Genomic DNA, 25,786 nt, shown 5'->3' with positions numbered 1-25,786 from the left:
TTGTCCTGCTGCAGAACCCAAATGTGCTTGAGCTTGAGGTCATGAACTGATGGCCAAACACACTTCAATTTTCCACAGAATTGTGCATATTCAGTTATACTGTTTGAGGCGGCCAAAAACGAAATAGAAGAGTCTGATCAGAGAATAATTCATCGAAAAAGAGATTCTTCATACTGTAAAGAAAACTAAACTGTCTTTCTGTTTTCATCTGCACCAAAATGATCTATGGTAATAAATTTGTAAGGATGCCAAAACTCATATTTAATATAATTATACCAAAATCAAAGTGCAATAATACAGTAATAGAATAGAACAAACTAAATAAACACACGTGTGACGTGGTTATGATAATAGTTTGTGATCAATGTTACGGCTCAGAAGCACAAAACTCACCAATATAAATATTAAACATTAGTTGGGCATCAACAATATACACTAGATTGAAATGCACATACACTTGTACTCACATTGATACACAAACACATTACATAAAGGATTAATAAAAGTGCCTACATGAATATTTGCATTCCGGTTATCCTGTAAAATATTATGACAGGTTTTCTGACACCTATCGTGAGCAAAAATAGAGACAGTGTTATGGCGCCACCTAGCGACCATAATCACATCCCAACGATCTGAAACTCACTCTGTGTACTTGAGGTGATGCTGTCGGTGTTTGTGTTAACTGAATGTTAGTTTTTGGTGATAGAGGAAAAGCCAATTCATATTATGACGTATTGACTATTATGATTATCTTAAAATGTAAAAATGTGTTGAATTAGGAATGATATCGTTTTACATTGTAGGGACAAAATAGTAATAAACTATACTGTTCCAGTCTGGTTGGATTATCTTGGAACACACCACATATATACTGTACACACATATGTGTGTGTGTGTGTGTGTTGTGTATTTGTGTAAATGTGTGTGTATATATGGTGTCTTCCAAGATGATCCAATCAGACTGTCCTGAACTGTTATTCTTAACAATGCTTTATACTTTTATTTAAGAACATATCACAATAATCATATATAGGCAAAAATATTGGGACATCTGAGCCATATGTGTTTCTTCAACAATAAAACCAGAAATAATAAGATTCAATCATTTATTTAGTAATTCAATAATTTCAGAAGTAATATTTACTGAAAAAAAAAAAATCCGCATTTAAGTTTCCCTATAAACAATGATGCCGTGACGTCATCAAAACGTAATGTGACTGATTGGTTGATTGATTGATTGATTGATTGATTGATTGATTGATTGATTGATTGATTGATTGATTGATTGATTGATTGATATTTATAATGATGTTAGTATTCACTATTCACTGTTTATTTTTCACTGAGGCATTATTTGACACATCTGGTGAAAGAAAACGCGTTTATCACAATGTTTGTCCGTGGTTAATAAGTCTGTGGTTCAGTTCATCCTGATTACGGGGGTTATTTTGATACCGGAAAGAAAAGAAAAAGACGCACTGCGCAGCCGGATCATCGCGAGGCGGCGCTGTAGAGGAGACACTGCGGTCAGTGATCTCCAACACTCTCCATCCATTATAACGTTAAAGATAACTTCGTCTTTCCGAGAGCTGGAAAAAGGGTATCCTTCTCTTCACAGCACAGAGAGATAAACGAGGGCGTTTCACGACGCCATGCTCACTCTGCTCGCCGCGATGTACTTGGTGGTGCGCGCTGCTTCTGCGCAGGTAAAGCAATAAAACGCTTCTCTCTCGCATCAGCAAAAATAAGGCAGTAGAGTGTGTTGTTTTTAGTTTTATACATTTGCTTGCTTTATTTTTTATTTTTTAATAATTCCTAATAGTCTGGTGTTGGTGAGTTCATCCTGCTGAAATGAAATCCGTAGCGCGTGTGCTGTGGCTTTATTTCTGCAGAACTGAGAAAACTGATCTCTGCAACAATCATGCATAATACAGGACAAAAAAAAAAACGCAACGCCCCGGTCCTGGGGTTTAACGTCTCATTGCTTTATCGACGAATGAAGCGTCAGCAACGCCGGATCCGAGTCCAGCACCGTGGATAGCGACCTCTGGTCTCAGGGGCGTGGCCACTCCATTGACCACCCCAAACATTGTCTTGTTCACATTTCAGAGAGCTTCATTAACCCTGTTCTACATATTTTTAACACACGTGGTCAGAATAACAAGAGTGATGAGGATGGACAGGATTAGAAATGAGTTTGTTAGAGGGACAGCGCATGTAGGACGTTTTGGAGACAGGGTGTGGGAGGCGAGATTGAGATGGTTTGGACAAGTACAGAGGAGGGACATGGGGTATATTGGTAGGAGAATGCTGAGGATGGAGACACCAGGAAGGAGGAAAAGATGAAGACCAAGGAGGAGGTTTATGGATGTAGTGAGGGAAGACATGCAGGTAGTTGGTGTGACAGAGGCAGATGTAGAAAACAGGGGTGTGTGAAGACGGATGATCTGCTGTGGTGACCCCTAATGGGAGAAGCCGAAAGAAAAAGAAGAAGAAGGTCAGAATAACAAGAGTTGCACAGCTCCCAAAAAATACAGGACCATGTTTTTTGGCACACTGACTTATAAAGGTCAGTGCTTCCTGTGACTGTGCGTGCAGCCGTGTGCTGCCATCTGTTGGCGTGTTACAAAACCAGTCTTGAAACCTTTTTGATACCACCTCCTACATAAGATTTCGTGTAGATGGTGAGAAGGAAACTCAATTTTTTTCTTATAATATTTGAATATGATATGACCCGTCTGTAATAGGTCAAATTTATTATTATGTGTGTCTCTTGTGTGATTTTTTCCTACACGCCTGTCGATGGATTATAGTGTAAACTTCTCAGTATGTTAAGTTTTTCACTGAAAACTAACATTGTGTGAAATAAAATGCACTATGTATTTGCTTGAATAAATATCTCTAGGCATTCTACAAGCATTCATTCATTCTTCTTCTACTTTCTTTCGGCTTCTCCCATTAGGGGTCGCCACAGCATTCATTCATTGAATCAGCAAAAAAAATTTTCAGTGTAGCGTTTTAGAAATGCTCTCCATATATGGTATTGGAATGGGCGTGACGAATCAAACGCAGAGACGCGATCAATGGAAGCAAGGATTTCTGGGATATGTAGTTTTTTGGGGGTTTAAACATAAACGCGTTACTATATAAAAGAAACTACACTTCCCGACAGCTCTTGACATTAGCAAGGTCTTTTCGGTATAAGAGTAGAGGTGACAGTGGTGTCTGGTCCTGACTTGGGACAGCGCAAGTCCTAGACGCACATTTCAACTCGTCCAAAAAAAAAGAAAAAATTAAACATGGTGAGAAATTAAAATGTATTTGATTTGATTTGAAACAAGTTTTTGTGGATATTTTTCAGCAACATGTAAGCTGGTTAGGTGTTTTTTATTGCGTTGTTAAATTTGTGTCATTTGCCTGTTTTGGGGGAATGGTACAGTCCAGATTGAAATATTATCAATTACATTTATTAGTTGTTTATTATTAGTTAATTAGCAACTGTTCGGTTATGTGACGGGCTGTTAAATGTGTGTTTCTGCTTTCTTTCACAGTTTGGATGAACTTTATAATTCAGAGACAGGAAAAAAAAGAAGACAAAAGTCAAAACTGTGGTTAATTATTAACGAATGAATTATGCATAATATCTAATTAGCATAGAAGGCGCGCAGGTTGGCTTTCTTAACGCACATGCGCAGAAGCTTAGGCTGCAGGATGCTGTTTGCTGTCTGTTTGTATTGCAAAACAAATTATCCAGAAATCCAGGAATTGTTTTATCGATAGAAAATAAAACAGCACTGCTTTGGTTATTAATCTAAATAGGCAAAGTGGTTCTATATGAATTTCAGAGTATAATAACGTACATTTTACTATATATAATGCATGCAAAAAATATATGTACAGTATAATATATGTATAGTAAATATTATGACTTATTATGACTATTAGGATTATCTTACAACGTAAAAATTATATAGAATAGTAAATCCTGTGCAAGACAAAAAACAGATGCAAATAAAGACGAAATAAATATTCTGGTTTTATTTAATTGGAGTTTATCTCCACGCAAATTACGTATAACTTGAAACATCAAATCTTTTCAGCACTATCATTTTCCCAGGCTTCGTTTTTGAACTCTGGTTATTTTCACTGATACACAAGTCATAATTTCTAAGGTCTACGTGGGAGCAGGTTGCCATGTTTTGTCGTTAATTATGAGTTTTGTTTTGTTTGGTTGTTTTTTTCCTCCTACCACGACAGGCCGAACCAATCCGTGTGCTGGTGACGGGCGCCGCCGGTCAGATCGCCTACTCTCTGCTCTTCAGCATCGCCAAAGGAGATGTGTTCGGCAAAGATCAGGTTGGAAAGTGCGATTGAACGTGTTAAAATCAGTTGCATGTTGTGTAGCAAAAAATGTTAGTGGGGGGAAAAAAAGTCTAGTCAACAATTACTTGGTTTATTTATTATATTATTAGAAGGATCACAGCTCCAGCTTGTTATCTTTGTTTATTTTTGTCTTCTGTATCTTAGCCAATTATCTTGGTGCTCTTGGACATCCCACCCATGCTGCCTGTGCTGGACGGTGTTGTGATGGAGCTGCAGGACTGCGCCCTCCCGCTGCTTAGAGGTCAGAACCAGGGATCGGTCTCAAAACAGTTTACATCGCACACCTTCGAGCTCTGTAACATGAGGCTGATCCTTGATCAGCATTGAATCATTCGAAAAAGTGCTTCACATCTTGAATACTTTATCCTCCATTCAAAAGCCATGACTCAGCAGCTGCCTGAGCGCCTGGAGGTGTGTGTGGTGCATCTAGTGGTCCTATTGGTTCACTCTGAGCCAATCAGAACAGCGAAGGGGAGGTGGAGGAGTCCAAAGGATGGGTTGCATTGTAAAAACTGACAAGCAGACTGAAGTCCATTCTGATAAAAAGTGTTCCCGATTCAAGACTCCGCAGACAGTAATCAGACAGAGGCAGTTAATAATCAGTGACCTAGTAAAAAAAAGTAGGCTATTTATAATAATGAAGCAAATGCAGACTCATTTCTGTAGGTGGCAGTGTTTGTTGGCATTTCTTTCCAAATTGAGCCTCAAGGTTTAATAAGAAAACTTTTTGTCCAAATTTGAGTACAAAATTTTTTTTTTTTCGAGAGAGAGAGAAGTACATACTTTTGCAATAAATCTAATGTGTTGTAATGTTTGTACAAATGTTTTAAGAAATGCACTTACTGGTTCACAAATATTAACAAAAGAAAATGATTTTTATTTGTATAGCGCTCAAAGCAGCTTTACAGAGATAACAGTTATACAGTTGAATAAAAGAGTGTATAAGTTTAGTGCCTATAAGTTCGTTCCTTATAATTGTAAGTTGATCCCTTAAGGATGAGCCAGTGGCAATTGGGGTGAAGAAAAACTCTTCCTCAATAAGTCTGAGTGGCTTTTTCCTCAACCCAGTTCCTGAGAGGAACCAGATTTAAAAGGGAACCAATCCTCTTCCTCAACACCAAATGTCCATTCATTAAAGTTCCACCATTGTTGAGGTGTTCAGTGATGGATGCTTAAATGCAAGACTGTTCATGCAACCGGTGGTCCTGAGCCACTGTAGTAGTCTTGGTATTAATTACAGTGATTTACACAGAGAACATGTGCTTGCAGAGGTAATCCCTACCGACAAGGTGGAGGTTGGGTTTAAGGACCTGGATGCCGCTATCCTGGTGGGTTCCATGCCCAGGAAAGAGGGGATGGAGAGGAAGGACCTGCTCAAGGCCAACGTGGCCATCTTCAAAACGCAGGGAGCTGCTCTGGACAAGTACGCCAAAAAAACAGTCAAGGTGAGGATCAAGGCGGAAAAAATGGGCTTTGGACTGTAACAGGGTGTGACGAAATCAGTAGTTCAGGCACACAGGGGAAGATTCTGTACCTGTGCTGGTAGTATTTATGCATGTTTGATCGAGTAGGCTTGGGTTTAACAACCTTAGTGGATAAGATGTTGGACTTTTGTTCAGGAGGTTGTGGGTTTAAATCCAAGCTGCCACTGTTGGACCCTTGAGAAAGCCCCTTAATTGCTCAGCTGTATAACTGAGATAAGGGTAAGTTTTCCAGTTGGCATGGTAGGTGTTCGCTTAGTCGTTAACTCGGGCAAGAACTTCCGAGCCAAAGGTCGTGAGTTCCATTCCCTGCCACACCAAGCTGCTACTCTTGGGCCCCAGGGCAAGACCCTTAATCCTCAGTTTCTCAGCTGTATAACTGAGATAACTGTAGGTCGCTCTGGATAAGGCAAAATGCCATGAATGTAATTGAATGCGTGTATGTATGAATGTGTATACGGAGTAACGGTACACAAAATTCACGCTTCAGTTGGCAATTCGGTTTCTAAGACGCGGTTCGGTTCAATTTCATTACGGTTGGGGTGAAGAAACGCAAAATATAAAATTGTAATAATAAATGTGTGTGTGTGTGTGTATATGTATGTGTGTATATATATATGTATATATATATATATATATGTATATATATATATAATTTATTCAATATACTTTTTTTTACTATTATAGTGATTAAATTGAGTAATCGATTATATTGGCAAAAAATATTTTATCAAAACCAAAGAAATGGAAACATTTTATTAAATTGTTTACATTTGCTAGACCTCATTTGGGTAATGCAGGTGTGTGTGTGTGTGTGTGTGTGTGTGTGTGTGTGTGTGTGTGTGTGTGTGTGTGTGTGTGTGTGTGTGTGTGTGTGTGTGTGTGTGTGTGTGTGTGTGTGTGTTTTACATTTAATATAAAATTTTCTAAATATATGATCTACTTATCTGTTCTACTTACATTTATTTCAGCACACTTTAACACAAATGTCACTGTTCTTGATCTCAGGTGCTGGTGGTGGGAAACCCAGCCAACACCAACTGTCTGATCGCTTCCAAGTCGGCTCCATCTATCCCAAAGGAGAACTTCTCTTGCCTGACCAGGCTGGACCATAACAGGGCTCGCTCACAGGTTACACACTTTGGGATTTATTTTTTGAAGAATGTATGAAGTATGAAGTGGGTTTCAGGGCACGTTCCTGACAGTCGCTCCTCTTCTCCTGGTGGTAGGTGGCAATGCGGGTGGGCGTGTCCTCAGACAGAGTGAAGAACGTGATCATCTGGGGAAACCATTCGTCCACGCAGTACCCCGACGTCCACCACGCCACCGTCAACCTGCACAGCAAGGAGTTGGCCGTGTATGACGCGGTGAAGGATGACGCCTGGCTGAAGGGAGACTTCATCACCGTGAGTGCAGCTTTGAATCACTGAAAGTTCGACCTGCAGCTATCAGAACGAAGCACACGGCTACGCTTAACACAGTTTCCTGTTTCTCTCAGACGGTGCAGCAGCGCGGGGCGGCCGTGATCAAAGCCAGGAAGTTGTCCAGCGCCATGTCCGCTGCCAAGGCCATCTGTGACCACATGAGGGACATCTGGTTTGGTACTCCTGATGTACGTCCACAGTGGACACACACACACACACACATACACACACACACACATACACACACACACACACACACACACACACACACACATACATACACACACACACACACAGTCCTTTTGATGTAGTGTGTTTTAATATATAAATATGTCTCTCTTTTTACCACTCTTTTTTGTCTCTATCTGACCTTTTACTGAGCCTTTCCCTGTCCTTCTTCCATTTTATCACTCTTTCTCTAAGTTTCTCTCCCACTCTGTCTCGCTCTTTTTCTTTCTCTCTCTCTCTCTCTCTCTCTCTCTCTCTCTCTCTCTCTCTTTCCCTGTCCCTCTTTTACTCTCTTTTTCTTTCTCTCCCTCTCTCTCCCCCTTTGATTCTACCTCTTCTTTTGTTAAAAATATCTCTCTTCCCCTGTCCCTCATTCACTCCATCTCTCCGGCCTTCTCTCTGCAGGGTGAGTTTGTGTCAATGGGAGTTTACTCTACTGGGAACTCGTACGGCGTTTCTGATGACCTCATGTACTCCTTCCCCGTCACCATCAAGGTCTGAACTCTTGAGCTTCTGCTCGTTCATTATTAGTTTGTTTTCTTTCTATTTCTGTATAACAAACTGTATTTGTTATAAAAAGTGACTATTAATTGAAAATAATTATAGCTTATTCTGTGCTTCACTGCACCCCATCTCTCCCCCCACCCCCCCATTCACTCACACACACACACACACACACACACACACACAGAACAAGACCTGGCAGGTGGTGGACGGTCTGCCTATCTCCGACTTCTCTCACGCCAAGATTGACGCCACCGCGGCCGAGCTGATAGAGGAGCGAGACACGGCTCTGTCCTTCCTCACCGCATGACGACACGATTCCTCCTCAAAACGGCTCACAAATTCTTCTAAACTGTAAAACTCCACATTGCCTGTTTGTGTGGAAGAGAATGTGACATTTATAAGTTGTAAAGACACGAGGAGCATCTGGACAGTTCCATACACTACACAGCGCGTTAATGAGGCAATAACGAGAGTATGAGTGATTTACGGTTTGAAATGCACATTTGTCATTGTTTTCTCAAAAAAAAAAATAAAAAAAATGTAACTGCTCGAACAATAAAAGGAACAATGATGGCCTCGTTGGCTTCAAGATTTTATGTGGAGATTTTTTTATTTGTACTTTTGGATCATTGACTCTCATTACCAATACATAAAATGCTATTATAAGGCTTATTTGTTGGCTACTGATCAGAAGGTTGGTGGTTCAAGTCCCGGTATTGCGAAGCTGCCACTCTTGGGCCCTTGCGCAAGGCCCCTAACCCTCTGCTCTGGTTTGCTCTGTCAGGGCTGACCCCAGCTTCCTAACATCGCTGGAATATGTGAAGAAAATGTTTTACTGCTCTGTAATGCACATTAACATGTAAGAAGAGGCGGTAGCTTAGTGGTTAATGCATTGGACTTTGTATCGGAAGGTCGAATCCTAGCCACACAACGCTGCCACTCTTGGGCCCTTGAGTAAGGCCCTTAACCCTATATGTGCTCATTTGTATTAAGATAAAGAAGGCGCTATGGAAAAGGGCATCTGCCAAATGCCAAAAATGTAAGTTAAAAAAAACTTTCTGAGCAGAAGGTTGGTGGTTCAAGCCCGAGTATTGCTCAGATGCCACTCTTGGGCCCTTGAGCAAGACCCTTAACCTTTTATGCTCTAGTGATGCTTGATCATGTCTGACCCCAGCTTCGTAACATTGCTGGGAAAGAATTTTCACTGTGCAGTAATGTACATGTGACAAGTAAAAAAGCCCCTTGTTTCTCCACATGGGTTTGGAGAGCTAATAGATAACCATGTTTGAGAAACATTGTCTTGGAGCTTCTGCATGAAGATGCCCAGATTTAACTTTTGAGAGCATGATAAGAAACTCTTAGGACCTGGGAACCTGTACAATGCAAAACAAAAATACTACTACTAATAGAAGAGGTGGTAGCTTAGTGGCTAAGGCATTGAACTTCGGATCTGTAGATCGTTTGTTCAAATCCTAGCCACACCAGCCACGTACCCAACACATTCATGTGCCCCTAAGCAAGGCCCCTTAACCCCTTAGAACAGGGGTGTCCAATCTTTAGAGAGTTCCTGCATCTTTTTCCATAATATAACTGTTCCATATTTTCATATTACCCCCTAAATTGTAATAGAGTGCGTTTTTGGTCCATCTATTTCCCATTATATAACTGTATTTGAATAAGTACCAGTTGTATGAATGAGATATTTGTCGCTCTATGAATTAGATATTTGTCGCTCTGGATAAAAATGTAAACGTAATATAAATAACTACACGCAGTACCATTTTCTGCCTAAAGATGGCAGCATTGTATAAGGTATAAACCTCGTTAAGACGACGTTACCGAGCGCGATCTGATTGGCCACAAGCAGCTTTTTTCTTCATCCTGATTGGTCAGTGGTCGCCACGGCCTACAAGACGCCGGATTGTGGGGCAGCTTCCGGGTGCTGCTGCTCTTGTATATCGCTTGGTAGTTTTGGTGCGTAAGTAAAAAAAAAAAACGCTGCTTATTGTAGCCACCGGCTTGTCATGTAAAATGTGTGTGTAAAGTGCACAGCTTTCTCGTGTTCTTTTTTAAAAGGCATGCTGCCATCACGTGCTTGGCTTTTCTGAGCATTTTCGAGCGTTTCACCCTTTTGCCCTTTGGAGGGATTAGAGCTTTATAAGGTAACAAGCTGCGAGCCATGTGCCCCAAAGAAAACCCCCTGTCCTTGCTTCTGCCTCTGCTTTATTTTACCCCTGTTGAATTGATCAATCAATTCATTATTGAATCAATTAAAAATGCGTAGATGTTGTGACGTCATAACTCCAGCTTTCACGCAAGTGGCGTAATGATAATGAATACACACACTGTCAGTCTTCCAAGTGCTTTTGTTTTTCCCCTCTATCAAGGGTAGAGTATTTATTTACCCCTGGAAGTGGGTGGGGATGGTGGGCTGTGCTACAACTGGGTGAAAAGGAGGCTCTGTACTGTACCCTCGCTTCTCTTTCTTCCCTAAACACACTGCATCGGCTCAGATCCTACAGATATTATAGCACAGAATGAAATACTCTTATTAAACTGTTACAGTTGTTGACTCTTGGGGGGGATTGAACAGAGGAATCTCTCGGAGGAGAAGACGAAGAAGGAGGAGTGAAAATCTGGATATAACTCGAATGATGAATGGGTTGTTATAAAAGGGTGAAATGTCAAGTTAAATATCGGTAGATTGCTCCAGGGAAAGTCTTAGTGCAGTTATAGGTCGTTTTCTAATAAAAAATAAATAAATAGAAATCCGATTTCTGCTCCGTTTTGGCACGAAGACTTCAAGAAACAAACTGAGAACAGACCGTTAATTAAGGCTGAGTGAAGTATCGTGAAATATCGCGAGATTTCCAACTTGATTAAGGAATACCTATAGAGGGGGGACAAGACATCATTATTATTATCATCATGTCGGTTCTGTCGGTTGCTGGTGAGTGTAGTAATGCTGTGTCTCTGTAAGTGACTGTAAAATACATTGTTTTTCTCTATGGACCTTCAAACACATTTGTGGATTTGATGGATTTAAATCCTGTATAAAAGTTCATTCATAGGTTCTTAAATAGCACTTTTTCATCCACTGCAATCTTAAAATTCCCTAAATTGTAATATAGTGTTTTTTTCCAATATGGGTCTGTTTGTATTTGTTCACTAGCTGGTATACTGTTTGGTTACAAATACAAACCCAGATGCTCTCCATACCTTGGTTGAGTTCCTGCATCTGTTTTCCATTATATAACTGTTCCTGTGAAAGTTGGACTTTGTAGGATGGTGAGATCATCACCCATGTGACGCTTTAGGGCATTAAACCCAAGTTTGGTTTCAAAGCGACAAAAACCCCACCGAAATCATCGCCGTCAAATTCGTTTGGAGGTCATTGGCAAAAAAAAATAAAAAACCGTTATGGATATCAGTTTACTCTGGACACACTCGAAAAATGGTGAGAAGATTTTTTCACGAGCTAAATCAACGATGAAAGGATGTCAGGAGGAAAAGACAGAATGTACAGAGTGTGAAAGAGGGAAATGTTTGAAGGGAAGCTGCTGATTGGTCAGCTGTGAAGCGCATTGTGACTTCACCAGTCTAAATTTAAAATCATATCAGCAGATTTTTTAGGCAATTATATTATGAAGGGAGCTCAAGTTGTATAATTGAATAATTTTTTGTTTGTTTTTTTTAAGACAAAAAAAAAAAAAAAAAAATTTAATGATTAGTGGTGAATTCTTTCCCAATGATTACCTTAGAGGAATGACGGCAAGAAAATAACAAATGAGTAAGAATTTACTTACCTTGCTTAGAGTGTAATTATTACCAAATCACTAAATCTCCTGCATGTCCGGTGTTTGGACCCCTTGAGTCCAGACATCAGTGACAGATGGAATTCAAACCAAGGTGTTCTCAGTAAGTTGTATTTTAAAGAAAATTTATTTTTAAAAGATTTTATTGAAACCAAAAAATTTTTTTCCTTGAGTTATTGCAAAAAAAAAATCCTTCAATCTGTTAAACAGACTTATTTTAAGTGATTTGGGGGTGAATTTTGAGTTCTTAGTGTCGATATTGGTAGTATCGATTGTGTTCACCTTGTTCAGATTGTAGAAAAAAAAAGAAAACAGTTCCTAAAATGCTTTGGGATCTTTGGTGCTTGGACCCCTAATGAAAACCAAGTGAAGGATTGGTATTAATGCCTGCAAATTACATGCTTGATTATGGATTAATTAAAATGATTGGTTATTCCCTTCATACTTCATTCGTCTGTTTTTGTTTTTGGCGTGTAGAACTAAGTCGAGGTGGCCTGAACGGTGCGATGACGGAGTTTCAGGAAAAGCTCAGGCAGCAACATGAAAAATCCATACACAAGGAGCTCGAAAATCTGCTCTCCACTTGCAAGGGAGCAGAAGCTGAGGTAGGACTTTGTAAACGGTTTGTTACTCTTCTTTGGAAGTCTGATCGTTTACGTTCCTCGCGTTGCACAAATTTACACTGGGGTCCTGAATGTGCAGGCTGGAAATTTATAGAGGAAAATTCAAGAGAAGGTTATGAACTGAAGGACACTGCAGTTATCTGAGAAGGCACAGTATAAGCAGGCGGGAAGGAAGACCGGATCACGTGACTACGTGACAACTGATTTCCTGGAAGTTTAAGATGGAATTCAGTCCACTGTAATCTCTGGCATTTTTTTTCTTATTAAAATCTAGAAAGTGACTAAAATATCACATGACCAAAGTTTTTCTATAAAGGATATGTATCCTGATGTGCATCACACAAAACCAGCAGAAGCAAAAAAGAAAGTTTAAAGAAAGTACTGTATCTAAATGAACTGAAAGTGGGAAAAGTATAAAAAGTATTTAGATTTATATAAAAGTCTAATTGAATAAATTATTATTACACATTTGGTTTGAACTTAAAGACTTCTTTCAATGTGAAAAAAAAATCCAATCATATGCCTGGGGAACCTGCGACCACCTCAGAAAAGTGCATTACGACAATTTATCAATTCATCAATTGGAAGTCGTTGTTTTTTTTACAAAATTCCCTGGGCCTATTTAAACCTTCAGCATCTACAGATTCCAGGGAAGGTGGTGGTAACATTTCGAGTGGGTGTGGCCTGGTATTCTAATGGGCACACTTGATTGACAGCCATCAGTGAGACTGGAAAAAGGTGTTAGAATTTCTAGATTTTCATTTGTCACAAACATAGTTATATACCAGGTGAAGGCGTGGTCCCAATGTCGGCTAAAATCAAGGCTTGATTATCGACGTACATTTTGGTACCAGTGTGGAACTTCTTATTCTCTTCACAAATGGTTCTGTCTTTGTGTAAAGACTTTGTTTACACTGCCATTTGTTTGCTATCTTACTCGGGTAAAGGCTCGAGAAGAGTTTGCTGTTTCTGTGTGCACACATTTCCTGTCTGGAGTTTTTTTTTATGGAAAACAAACTAATTTCTTAAAATAAATATTTAAGTAGTATGAACGTAGCGAGTGTTATTAGAGATCTGCACAGGTGACCCACAGGTGACCCAGTGTTCCAACAATTGCTCCTCCAACAGCATCAAGAGCTGTAGAATCGAATTGAATTAAGAATCTGAATTGCTTAATTACACCTTTCTCATCCAACCCTGCATGCGTAAAGCCATTAGGTTGGAGGTCAAAAGGTGATGCTCTTGATTACTAGAACATAATACATAAGTGTGAGAATGAATCTTTAGTGCAGAACCGATCAGGCTTCCAATAACACCAGTTTATTTCTAGATGATGTGTTCGATCTGAAAGAGTTGATTTCTAATATCAGAGGAAATAATAACGTCTGTGTGCTTTTTGTCAGGTGTCCAGAAAAGATTTCGATGGGTTTAAGCAGCTGTTCCACAGGTTTCTTCAGGTTAAGGGTCCCTCTGTGGAATGGCCCAAGATCAACAGACCTCCTGAGGACTTGGTGAGAAACACGCACCACACAATCATTCAAATTTTTAATTGGAGACAGACCAATGTTTGATTTAACAACATGGTGTACTTTCTACACACCGAGCACTTCTACTGAACCGGGACTTGCTGTGCCATGTTTCCACTCTTCAGTTCTCTTCTACTTAAAGGCACAGAGAAGAAAATATGGGTTCAGAGAACATGAACTTGGGTGGGGTTTGGAAGGGGGATATTGTACAGTAGATAAGTCTTAGACACATGAGTGGAATGTGGTAGCTTAGTGTTTAATTCATTCAACTTTGAGTCAGAAGGTTGTGAGTTCATATTTGAGCCACACCATCCTGCCACATCTGGGCCCCTAAACAAGGCCTTGACCCCAAAGCTGCTCAGTTGTATGAATGAGATAAATGTAAGTTGCTCTGGATAAAGGTGTCTGCCAAACACAGATGTGGTCAGGACTGAGATCGATCAAATCCAGCCCGGGTTAAAGTGAACGCTTTAATGGGTTTAACAATGCTATGAAATACCATTTGAATTTCCACTATATAAATTATTACTACATGATTTTTTTGATGATATGAACTTTCACAAATTACATTTGTACTGCATGGATTTAACTATCAAAACTTCCTTTCTATTCAAATTAGTTTTCTCATGTAAAATTTTACTACAAGAACATTTACTACTTTATTAAGATTTTTATAGACAATGTTTACTGCTTGAAATTTAATGTATAAAATGTTTTCTACTAGAACTTTCCACTTTTTTTACTACCAGTACTGAATGTAAATAAAAAACATAATGCGACAAATTCATTAAGCTGTATTATATTCACAATTAAACAGAAAAAACATATCGAAGGTTTTAAACTGAGAAAATTTAAAGGAAAAGAGAGTCATTTTGCGTTTGATGGTCGACAACAGGTCTCAGGGCAAAAAAAGCCAAAAAGAACAGCTCAGTTGAAAATGTTTGATGTTTTGATGTTTTCTATGTTCTATTGTGAATATAAATATAGGTTTGTAAAATGATAATATCTCATAAATCATTGAATTCTGTTTGTATTGATATTTTACACAATTTTACTTTGTCCCAGCATTTTTTGGGGAATTGTACAGAAAAATAAAAAAAAATGTTACAACTTTAAATGTTTACTTCTAAAACGTTCACTGCATAAAATGTTTACTACTAGAACTTTTACAGCATCAAATGTTTACTACTAAAATGTTTACTACATACTTTTAACTGCTAGATATTTTCCTACATAATATCTTCAGTTACAACGTTTACTACATAAACTGTTTGCTCCTAAACATTTTACTACATCCATTTTATTATATAACATTTTTGCTATTTGAAATTTACATCATTAAATGTATTCTCCTATTAATGTTTTATTACATTATTAAATAATTTTTTTATTTTTTATTTTTTTGCTTTACTCACTTATACTACTGGAATCGCTATGACATATTTCTATATAGAGTATAGATGCTTTTATTTACTTTCAACTACTGGAATTTTTATAACCACTGAATAATTTCTAGGATATGAAAACATCTCACATGATTTGTTCTTACCCTTACCCCCCTCAGAACAGAGTTGCCTTAGTAGTGCATGGACACATAAGTGAAAAACCTGTGTGTAATTGTGTGTAAAAAAGTAGTATTGATTGCTAAAGAGTATAATGAGTATATGTGAAGACCTATGGCAGGGTAACTGTAACTCTGTATGTGTGGGAGACAATACAGTAACTCTGGATTTGGACGCAAACTGCGTCTCTGTTTCCGAAGTGTGTATCAGCTGCCCCCCTGTGTTTCTAAAAACAGCCTTGAGTGCTCCACTAATATCCTCGCTCAGAATGCTGGACTATCAATAGCCTGACCCCTGCAGCATTCAGCCACAGAGACACAGTGACTTGGACAGGAAAAGAGAACTAGGGCTCTTGGATTATAGCTGACATTTCTTTCATCTGGGCACCAGTTGTTCAGCCTCGGGTTACTAGACCTAAAGGAGCTAATTAGGAATCAGACGTCCAGCCACTTCCCCTGATCTAATGTACCTGATACGGCTCTATAATGAGGCGGCAAGTCGTATCGGGTGGGCGGCAAGCGTTCATTTTTGCTACGTTAAAAACAGTATAGAACAAATGTGTCCTCTACTGATTTTTATAATGTCGTGCTTGAAAAGTCAAATGATACGGATATGAGATGTGGTATTGTTTTAGCTTTCTCTAAGGCTAGTAAAAAAATGGTAACAGAACTCGATAAAAAGCTTCGATAACGATATTATGAAGACTCAGATTGCAATAATTAACATGCGATATAGCGTTGTTTGTTTTAGTGTTTGAGTACGTGTTCGCGGCCATGTGTGCTGTTTGGATGAAGGTCTCGTCTGAGTCATAGGATGGTACAGGGTGCGTTCGTGAGCTGAGAGGAATTTGAAACCCGATCTCCACTGAACTTTACACAGTCACATTGGATGTTGACCTTTAACCCAAGCATGTCTGTATAAACCTAGATATGTCTGGGTATAACAGTATGTAAGTACATGTATTTCCTTACTGTACTGTAGCTTTTTCGCGTATCTGTACTTTGCTAAAGTATTTCCATTTGGGAAGAATTTTACTTTAACTTCATCACATTTCAAAGTAAATTCTCTTACATTTAGCACTACATTTAGCAAAATCAGTTGTTTCATTTCAATTATGAGGATAAAAAATTAACTGGTAAAACACACAGCAATCAACCAATTAGTGTCGAGCGTACACTGTTTTAAACTTGTTTCGATTGGAGCTTGGTGTATCTACTGATCACCAACATACAGTTCAGCATCAGTTCAACATCAAGCAGAACATTTAGAGAGGAATAAATGATGAAGAAACTCCAGACTCGAAATCACCACACCACACGTGACCTCATTTATGAGATTTTTTGAATAGTTGAAAAGAAGGTTTTCGGCTCATGAACATTTTATAAGATATCAATCAACTCATAAACTTTCTAATATTCATTTATTCTATAAATAGATAACATTAAGAGTCTTTTTAAGCAAAGAGTTTTGTGAAAAAAATGATCATAGGAACATGGTAGCCATAAAAAACCTTAGTACTTTTACTCAAGTGAAAATTTAAAGAGAGCACTTTTACCGGAGGAATGTTTTACTGAGTGTATTTCTACTTTTACTCAGGTAAAAGTGGTTTGTGTGCATGGTTTGTGTGCGTCCTCCACCGCTGCATATGAATATACATTGCTCGGATGTGTAGTCACGATCATGCTTTGTGCAGGTGGACATCTTTGCTCATGTAGCTCTGCTCATGTGCTAATCTATAAGTACAGCCATGGCGAGATTTCCCACTATGGTGCAACCCTTAGAAGTGTGTGTGTGTGTGTGTGTGTGTGTGTGTGTGTGTGTGTGTGTGTGTGTGTGTGTGTGTGTGTGTGTGTGTGTGTGTTCATTCCTTCCTTCCACCATCTTGTTGCCCATTCACTATTTCTTTTCTCCCGTTGGTTGGCACTCGCACAAGGTTGAGAATTGCAACAGAAATGAGCCACGTTCATACACATATTCACCAGATTTATACATTATACTGATTCCGATTAAAAAGCCTGAGATACAAATGTATGTCAAATTCTTTCTTTTATTCCCTTTACAAATGTTTTTTTTTTTCGTTTTTTTTTTTTCTTTGGAAGGAATAATAAATATTTCCTTGGAAAGACCAATATAAAATAGCTCAAATTAAAAGTCAGAAAATTGAGTTACCAGGAATTAGAATTACCAATAGGTTGAAAAGATTTTTTTAAGATATAAAAAGTACTCCTTTCTATGTAATAATATACAACCATATTTTCTAAATAAGTTGGAACAATGCAAAATGTAAATAAAAACAGGATGCAATGATTTGCAAATCTCATAAATTCTAATTCTATTCACAATCAAAAAAATGAAATGTTAAAACTGAGAATATGTACAATCTCAAGGGAAAAATAAAAGTCATTTTGAAATTGATGGCTGCAACACGTCTCAAAAAAAGTTGGGACGGGCATGTTTACAACTGTGTAGCATCACGTCTTCTTTCCATATGCATCTGGAAACTGCGGAAACCAGTTGCTGAGGTTTTGGGAGAGGAATGTTGTCCCATATATGTCTAATACAGGATTCTAGCTGCTCAACAGTTTTGGGTGTCCTTTGTTTATTTTTTATTTTATGATGCGCCAAATGTTTTTAAATGGTGAAAGGTCTAGACTGCAGACAGGCCCGATCAGCACCCAGACTCTTCTACTATAAAATTGCTATTGTATTGCTATGCTATTGTAATAGATGCAGTATGCCCTTAGCATTGTTTTGCTCAAATATAAAAGGCCTTCCCAGAAAAATGTATGGAAGCATTTGTTGCTTTAAACCCTGTGTATATATACTATTCAACATTGATGGAGCTTTTTCAAATGTGCAAGCTGCACATTCCACAGACACTAAAGAGCTCCTATTCCTTCAGAGATGTGGCTTTTTAAACTGAGAGCTGATAGGTCGAATGGTCCCTCTCCTCTTTAGTTCAGAGGATGTGGTGTCCATGGTTTCTGAAAATAAATTAAAATTTAGATTCTTCGGACTACAGAACAGTTTCCCTCAGTACATTTTAAACATTTAAATTGTTTTTTATGTTTCATTGTGAATAAAATATAAATTTTATTAATGCAGATCATTGCAGATCATTGCATTCTGTTTTCATGTACAGTTTATACAGTGTCCCAACTTCTTTTAGACTGAGGTTGTATGAATACATTATTCATTGTTGCCTCTCTCTGGATTAAGTAAAAAATTTGTGTTAAATGTTTTTTTTTTATCAATATTGTGCCGCAAATTTTGTGGTCGTACTGATGCAGTAAGTCAATCTTGGTGTTTCCGTCTCAGATCCAGCGGTATGAGAAGATCCAGTCGAAGCCGTTACCGCAGGGTGTAGCTGCGAGTCTAAACAAACTGGCTGTGGTGAAGCTGAACGGAGGTCTGGGCACCAGCATGGGCTGCAAAGGCCCTAAGAGTCTGATCAGCGTTCGCAATGAGAACACTTTCCTAGACCTGACTGTGCAGCAAATAGAGGTACACTCATTCAACACACACACACATATACAGGGGTTAATCCTCGCACAGAAACTTTGGGGCTTTAGTAGAGACTAGAAATTCCGGTTTGAATTACACAATATTTTATATGACTCGGGATCCATGAATCCTTCTCTTCATTTACTCGGATCACTTGAGTCCTTGGTTATCTTGTTACCAACAACAACATATATAACACAAATTGTAAATTACGCCATTTAGTTGTTCTAAGTTGTTGGTAGCAAGTAAGTGAAAGTTGCTGACCCAGTAGTTTAGGAAATTACCTCTATGGTCAGAAACACAAGAGACTTACTTTCGTGAGTCCTATATGTGTCCTGGCTGATCCACCTTTTGGATTTGAGTGGGATTCATGTGCACAGATTCGGTGAATTCTAAGGATTCTTTGAGTGCCTTCTATTGGAATTCCATGGCAAAAGCAGGCAGGATCCCTATTGACTCAAGGAATTTAAAAGACTCTGATCCGTTCATTAAGTCAAATCAAATCAAATTTTATTTATAGAGCGAATTACAAATGACCGGCCACTAAACTTTTTACATCTGTACTTAGGAGTGACCAGAGAGGTATGGCCAGACGAACGGAGAGTTCTGGCTGGTTGGTAAACTGTTATTAATTCGGTGAGGTAGGCCGGGGCAAGACCATTGATGGCCTTGAATACGAACAACAGGACCTTATAATCCACCCTATACCGCACCGGAAGCCAGTGAAGCGTGCGGAGGGCCGGGTGATGTATGAGCGTTTTGAGGTGTTGGTGAGAAGACGTGCCGCCGCCTTTTGCACCATTTGGAGCCGACTGAGAAGAGAATGATTAAGTCCAATGTAGAGTGCATTGCAGTAATCAATCCTTGAGCTGATAAGGGCATGTATAGCTTTTTCAAGGTCAGCTTGGGACAAAATTGGAAAGCCACTGTTTAACATCCTGAAGGCAGTTATGGAGAGGGTCCAATGCAGAACTATCACTGAGAATCACAGGAAGATAGATCTGGAGGTCGTCACCATAGAAATGAAATTTAACTTTGTGATTGGAAATGAGTTGACCAAGTGGCAGCATATAGAGAGAAAACAGAATGGGACCAAGAATAGATCCCTGAGGCACACCAGATGACAGAGGAGCAACCGATGAAGAATGATCATTAAGCGTAACTGAAAAAGTTCTGTTAGTGAGGTATGCTGAAAACCAATTAAGCAATTAAGTGATTTTTTTGAACAATTGAGTGATTTAGAATTAAGTGATTTTAAAAGGATTTGAATTTCTCATCTCTATACTGTAGGCAAATGAGGATCACACTCAAGCTCCAGCACAGTGGGAAAGTGATTTAACTCTGAGACAGCCTTTTAAATTCTAGATGTTTTCTGAAAGTATAATGTGCCCTAGACGTGGAAAGTTTAATTCCTGACCACTTTGTGTGCAGCACCTGAATAAGACCTACAATGCTGATGTCCCTCTGGTCCTAATGAACAGCTTTAACACTGATGAAGACACCAAGAAGATCTTGCAGAAATACACTCACCATCGTGTCAAAATTCACACCTTCAACCAGAGCAGGTACACACACACACACACACACACACAAACACACACACAGAGATACACATGTACATTCCAGATCGATTTACATGTATCTCATTCATACTAAAGCAGCTATGGAGTCAAGGTCCTTGCTCAGGGGCCCAAGTAGCAGCTTGACATGGCTGGGATTAGAGTTCATGACCTTCTGATCCAAAGTGTATTGCCTTCACCACTAAGCTACTGTACACCCTCCGTCCATCTGTATTGATAATTGTATCTTTGTGCAGATATCCCAGGATAAATAAGGAGTCCTTGTTGCCAGTGGCGACCAACATGGGTCTGACTGGGGAGAACATGGAGGCATGGTACCCTCCAGGCCATGGAGACATCTACACCAGTTTCTATAATTCTGGCCTGCTGGATCAGCTCATCTCTGAGGGTAAGGAGTACATCTTTGTGTCCAACATCGATAACCTGGGTGCCACGGTCGACCTGCACATCCTCAACCACCTGATGAGCCAACCGGCCGACAAGCGCTGCGAGTTCGTCATGGAGGTCACCGATAAGACCCGTGCTGACGTCAAGGTGAGGTCCAGGACCTGGAGAGTGTAAGTGTTAGTCAGTTTATACCGGCTTCAACAGGGTAAGTGTGTGAATGTGTGTTGTGTTTCTCTATCAGGGTGGGACTCTGATTCAGTACGACAATAAGCTCATGTTGTTGGAGATTGCCCAGGTTCCAAAAGCTCACGTCGATGAATTTAAGTCGGTCACCAAGTTTAAGATATTCAACACCAACAACCTGTGGATCAGCCTGCCTGCTATCAAGAGACTTCACGAGCAGAACGCCATGGACCTCGAAATCATCATTAACCCCAAGGTGAAAAACCTTTGCTTAATTTAATAACACATTCATACAAACAGCAGTGTTGCCACCTCACATTGTCTTTGTAGAGTTATTAATGTTTTGCCTCTGTGGGTTTTCTTTCACTGCCTAAAACATGGTAGAAGTTGGTAGGGGTGAAACAGTTTACGTATTCTTACCGAAACGTTTCAGTACAGGGCTTTCGTATACCAAATGCAAACGTGTTTATGTGCGGAACATTATTAAATTTTAAATTCCATTAGGAACATATTAAGTGGCGGACCGCAAGTTGTTTAGTCGCCGTCTTGCACTTTGAGCACAGTGTCACAGTTTTTTATTATTATTATTATTCAATTTAAAAACTTACACAATGCCAGGGGTATATAAAAGAAACTAGAGTTAGCGCAGTGTCACTGTTATTACTCACTGTGTACTGGAAATACGATTTGTAGTGTGTGTGTGTGTGTGTGTGTGTGTGTGTGTGTGTGTGTGTGTGTGTGTGTGTGTGTGTGTGAGAGATCCGTTTTTATGACATTTTAGTGATATGGATTCTTTAGCGTTGTATGTACAGGTTCAAGAATTTCTCTTCAAAGTAAAAAGATCCTGACAATTCTTCATATCGAGGGAGTGAATGAATAAAGGATGGAAGGAATAAAGACATTTGTAATAGTGTGCTGAAATAAGTAGAACAGTTAAATAGATCATATCATTAAATAATCTAAAACACACAGACACACTTATCTACACATTTGTATTTTCCAAAATCAGATCTAACAAATGTAAACAATTGAATTAAATTTTTCCATTTATTAAATTTTATTTAATCAGTTTAATTTATGCCAATTTAATCAATCACTCAATTTAATAAAAATAAGTGTATTACATTAATTTGATTTATTGTAGTTTAATTTTTATTTTTTTATTATAATTAGTTATAATTTTATATATTATTTGACCAAGCAGGCGGTTATAATATCACAAATAATAATTATTTAATAATAAACTGCAATTATTAAAAAAACTACAAGCAATTTTGTTTTGCATTTCCCCCTTAAACGTACCGAAATTGAACCAAACCATGATTTAAAAACCGAGGTACATACCAGATTGTGAATTTTGTGTACCGTTACACCCCTAGAAGTTGGCTTTGGTGTGCTAAAGTGCTAAACACTGTGCTGTGTTTCTAGACTCTGGACGGTGGTCTTAACGTGATCCAGCTGGAAACAGCCGTCGGTGCCGCCATCAAGAGCTTCGACAACGCCCTGGGCATCAACGTCCCACGCAGTCGCTTCCTTCCAGTCAAAACCACCTCCGATCTGCTGCTGGTTATGTCCAACCTGTACAGCTTGGACGCAGGCTCTCTCACGATGAGTGCGAAGAGAGAGTTTCCCACCACACCGCACATTAAACTGGGAAGCTCCTTCACCAAGGTAACTGGGTGACTGGTGTTGGTGTAAAACTGATCAGTAGGGGTGTGCGATAATATCGGAGTTGTTTTAACGATATGCAAAATCATTTTTCATATCTCATTTTCAGGAAACACTCAAAATGCTGCATAACGTGTTCACGAATTTACTACATGCAGCAGTGATTTTGTCACGGAACATTTTAAAACGCTTAACGTGGAAAACGATTAACGTGGAAAAGACAACGTTTTTAAAAGGACAAACTCAGGAAACACATTAATAATAAAGCCTACTATGTACAGACAAGCAATTTGGTTGAGTTTGGTCCTTTTAAAACGTCGTCTTATCCCATTAAATCCACACTAAGCTAATTAAACGCGTTAAGCGTACGTTTTCTGGAATCATGTGCTTGTCTGTACAAGTACGCTTTATTATCAGGTTTCTGCAGGTTTTACCACATCAAATTTTTTATTGTTTAAGACCTTTTTAGGACCATTAGGAATGAAATTTAAGACCCACTGTATATCACTACATCACAACTGGCCCTGAAATAAAAAACATTTTTTCAAGCAAAGTATCGCTAAACTTGCACTTCCCCACAGCTGAAAAATTAAATCCATTGGTACAATCCGAGAGCGATTCGCTCCAATAACTGCAATCTGATTGGCTGATGCATGTTGGTCTTATTTGTAGTCGTAATACAGCGAATTATATTTGGACGATCGAAAGAAAGAACGACAACATAAACATCTGAAAATTAAGAACGATTTAAGACCTAAAATAGCAAATTTAAGAAATTTAGATTTTTAAATTAGACTTTTTAAGACCCCACGGAAAACCCTGGTTATGACCGTGTTTACAGAGTTTGGTCTTTAAAAAAAGCCTGTCTTAATGCATTAAGCCACAGTAAGCGTTTTTTCACGTAAAGCGTTTCAGAATGCTTCAGTTTTAAATAAGATATTTTGTCTTTCAATGTGTTCTTTAAATTAATCAGCATCCTATAGGCTTTGTAAAAGGAGAAATTTACAAAAACATTTTTGAATTGTGTGAAATATCGTCTGATTATCGGCAAAAAATATCGAGATAAAATCTTTTTCTCAATATCGCCAATCCCTAGATACGAGCTGGACCCAAAACGCTCATGTCCGGTTAATGTGTTGTTCAAAGTTGTTTGATCAGATTTCAACCTTTGGACTTGTTGCGCCATAAAACGCACCACAGCCGAGGTTATGCAGTGTTTAAACTCTAAGTCCAACTGGCTAATGAATGACTGTCCAAAGTCAGTAACCTGACCAGCAGATACCTCAATAGATCAATTCAGAAGTGTTTAATTGAGTGAGTTATCGTGTGTGTGGTGTAGGTGCAGGACTTCCTGAGGAGGTTTGAGAGCATCCCGGACATGCTGGAGCTCGATCACCTCACCGTGTCTGGAGATGTGACTTTCGGCAAGCAGGTCACCCTGAAGGTAAAAAAAAAGATGGGGGAAGGTGGATGAAGATGGCTAGAAATGGGTGGTTGGGTGGAGCTTGAAGAATGGATGTAGAAGGAAAGAGGTGAATATGGATTGCGATGAGTGGTTGAATGTAGATGAATGGATTAATGTTTGCTGGAGACAGAGAGAGAGATGAATGGATTGTGTTGAAAGAATAGTTATGGATTTCTGAAGGAAGAGGGAGAAGGATGTCTGGTGATGGATTCTTTTTTTAGGATGAATGGATGGAGATACGTACTCTCTAGAGCCAGGATATGGATGGATGATGGTTAGATGGAATAAACTGGAAGAAGGAACTAGAAAAACATTTGGATATGGAAAAATATGGGGTTTCATAATGGTTTCTTCTGCGTTTCAGGGCACAGTGATCATCATCGCTAATCACGGAGACCGGATCGACATTCCAGCCGGAGCGATGCTGGAAAACAAGATAGTCTCCGGGAACTTGCGCATCCTGGACCACTGAGATCACAAACACACAACACACAAACCAAATCACACAGATCTTCCCGTCCTTTATTAAATCCGTAATCCAACTCAGGCCTGTTACAGTATGTGTGTGTGTGTGTGTGTGTGTGCGTGTCCATTAGTTTTGATGCACTCATTTTGAATGTAAACTGTGAAGCTTGGAGGTTGGAGCTTGACTGAATTATGAAGGTCTACTGTTTTAATGTTACTGATCCAAGATCTGCTGCAGCTTCACCTCATAACACTTAGAAAAGAGCAGGAATGCTGAGTCCAAATTAGTTCTTAAACAAACATCTGTGTAGGGAAAGGCAGTGTGTCGACTGTTACAGAAATTGTTTTTAGAAATTAAAGTGCAATATGCCATCCAGCATTTAAGCCTTTTTTTATTTTATTAAAGGTTAAAATCTTACTGCTCTCACCCATGTGTGTTACACATCATCTCAATCTGAACACCAAGTGATTTTTCATACATTTTATATTTCAATGTAATTTACGTAAACTCAGGGCCTCACAACTAGTTCTTACCAATGACTTCCAACCAGCAACCTTTAATCGCTAAACAATTTTATACAGTTAAGAATATTTTTTTAATGCAGTGTGATGCAATTTCTCTTTAGCTTTGGTTAATGTTTGTGTGTAAAAACTGGACAAAAAAAAAAAGTGATAAAACTCAAACAACTAATATGCTAAATTGGTTATTTATTTATTTAGGCTCGAGATCTAGCAAACTCTATACACCATTCATTATCAAGCTAATTAATTATTAGAATAATAATTCTGAATATAATTTTAACATTAATGTCGAAATGAAAAAAATTTTGAGTTCTCACATTTAGCCGCTTCGTTGAGCGACCGAATGGGTTTAAACTGCCACTAAGTGTCCGCTTTTACTCGAGAAATACACACAATTATTAAAACCATTTTGCAATTAATTCACAAATCATTCAAAATTGTGTGAATAAACTTTAGCAAA

General features: G+C 38.8%; 2 protein-coding genes and 1 long non-coding RNA gene across 5 annotated transcripts; 2 read left to right on the top strand and 1 right to left on the bottom strand.

The window, feature by feature from the left end:
• The first annotated feature begins 1,478 nt into the window (after positions 1-1,478).
• Positions 1,479-8,615, top strand: mdh1aa (malate dehydrogenase 1Aa, NAD (soluble)). Of its 2 annotated transcripts, none has more exons than XM_083522843.1 (9): positions 1,479-1,709; positions 4,261-4,359; positions 4,531-4,627; positions 5,656-5,831; positions 6,876-6,998; positions 7,097-7,273; positions 7,366-7,479; positions 7,925-8,014; positions 8,211-8,615. In XM_083522843.1, the coding sequence occupies exons 1-9, from the start codon at positions 1,656-1,658 to the stop codon at positions 8,331-8,333; spliced, it is 1,053 nt and encodes a 350-aa protein (XP_083378969.1). In that variant the 5' UTR covers positions 1,479-1,655; the 3' UTR covers positions 8,334-8,615. The 2 variants fall into 2 exon arrangements, with proteins under 2 accessions (XP_083378969.1, XP_083378970.1); XM_083522844.1 differs by lacking the exon at positions 1,479-1,709 and adding an exon at positions 3,195-3,305.
• Positions 7,947-8,305, bottom strand: LOC310716070. The gene is made up of 2 exons (XR_014530475.1): positions 8,183-8,305; positions 7,947-8,062 (listed from the first exon to the last, which is right to left on the bottom strand). It is a non-coding gene; the product is annotated as an uncharacterized lncRNA (long non-coding RNA).
• Positions 8,616-10,496: 1,881 nt separating the features above from the next.
• Positions 10,497-25,180, top strand: ugp2a (UDP-glucose pyrophosphorylase 2a). 2 transcript variants are annotated; one of them, XM_083522808.1, is made up of 11 exons: positions 10,497-10,976; positions 11,199-11,483; positions 12,319-12,446; positions 13,868-13,975; positions 18,871-19,056; positions 20,488-20,621; positions 20,873-21,170; positions 21,265-21,462; positions 22,635-22,877; positions 24,214-24,318; positions 24,704-25,180. In XM_083522808.1, exons 2-11 carry the CDS (start codon positions 11,447-11,449, stop codon positions 24,809-24,811), a joined length of 1,545 nt encoding a protein of 514 aa, XP_083378934.1. In that variant the 5' UTR covers positions 10,497-10,976; positions 11,199-11,446; the 3' UTR covers positions 24,812-25,180. The 2 variants fall into 2 exon arrangements, with proteins under 2 accessions (XP_083378934.1, XP_083378935.1); XM_083522809.1 differs by lacking the exon at positions 11,199-11,483.
• The last annotated feature ends 606 nt before the right edge of the window (positions 25,181-25,786 follow it).

The sequence above is a fragment of the Silurus aristotelis genome (genome assembly GCF_946808225.1).
Source record: "Silurus aristotelis genome assembly, chromosome: 20".
NCBI lineage: Eukaryota > Metazoa > Chordata > Actinopteri > Siluriformes > Siluridae > Silurus > Silurus aristotelis.
Note: the sequence above shows the minus strand (reverse complement) of the source record. Positions and strands in the feature narration are given on the sequence as shown.

Bases quoted from the DNA above. Each gene is read 5' to 3' on its own strand.
- mdh1aa (XM_083522843.1), top strand. From the start codon at position 1,656: ATGCTCACTCTGCTCGCCGCGATGTACTTGGTGGTGCGCGCTGCTTCT. The intron at 4,628-5,655 runs GTCAGAACCAGG...ATGTGCTTGCAG, and splicing joins CGCCCTCCCGCTGCTTAGAG to AGGTAATCCCTACCGACAAG. The intron at 7,480-7,924 runs GTACGTCCACAG...TTCTCTCTGCAG, and splicing joins TCTGGTTTGGTACTCCTGAT to GGTGAGTTTGTGTCAATGGG.
- ugp2a (XM_083522808.1), top strand. From the start codon at position 11,447: ATGGATATCAGTTTACTCTGGACACACTCGAAAAATG. The intron at 12,447-13,867 runs GTAGGACTTTGT...GCTTTTTGTCAG, and splicing joins GCAAGGGAGCAGAAGCTGAG to GTGTCCAGAAAAGATTTCGA. The intron at 24,319-24,703 runs GTAAAAAAAAAG...TCTGCGTTTCAG, and splicing joins GCAAGCAGGTCACCCTGAAG to GGCACAGTGATCATCATCGC.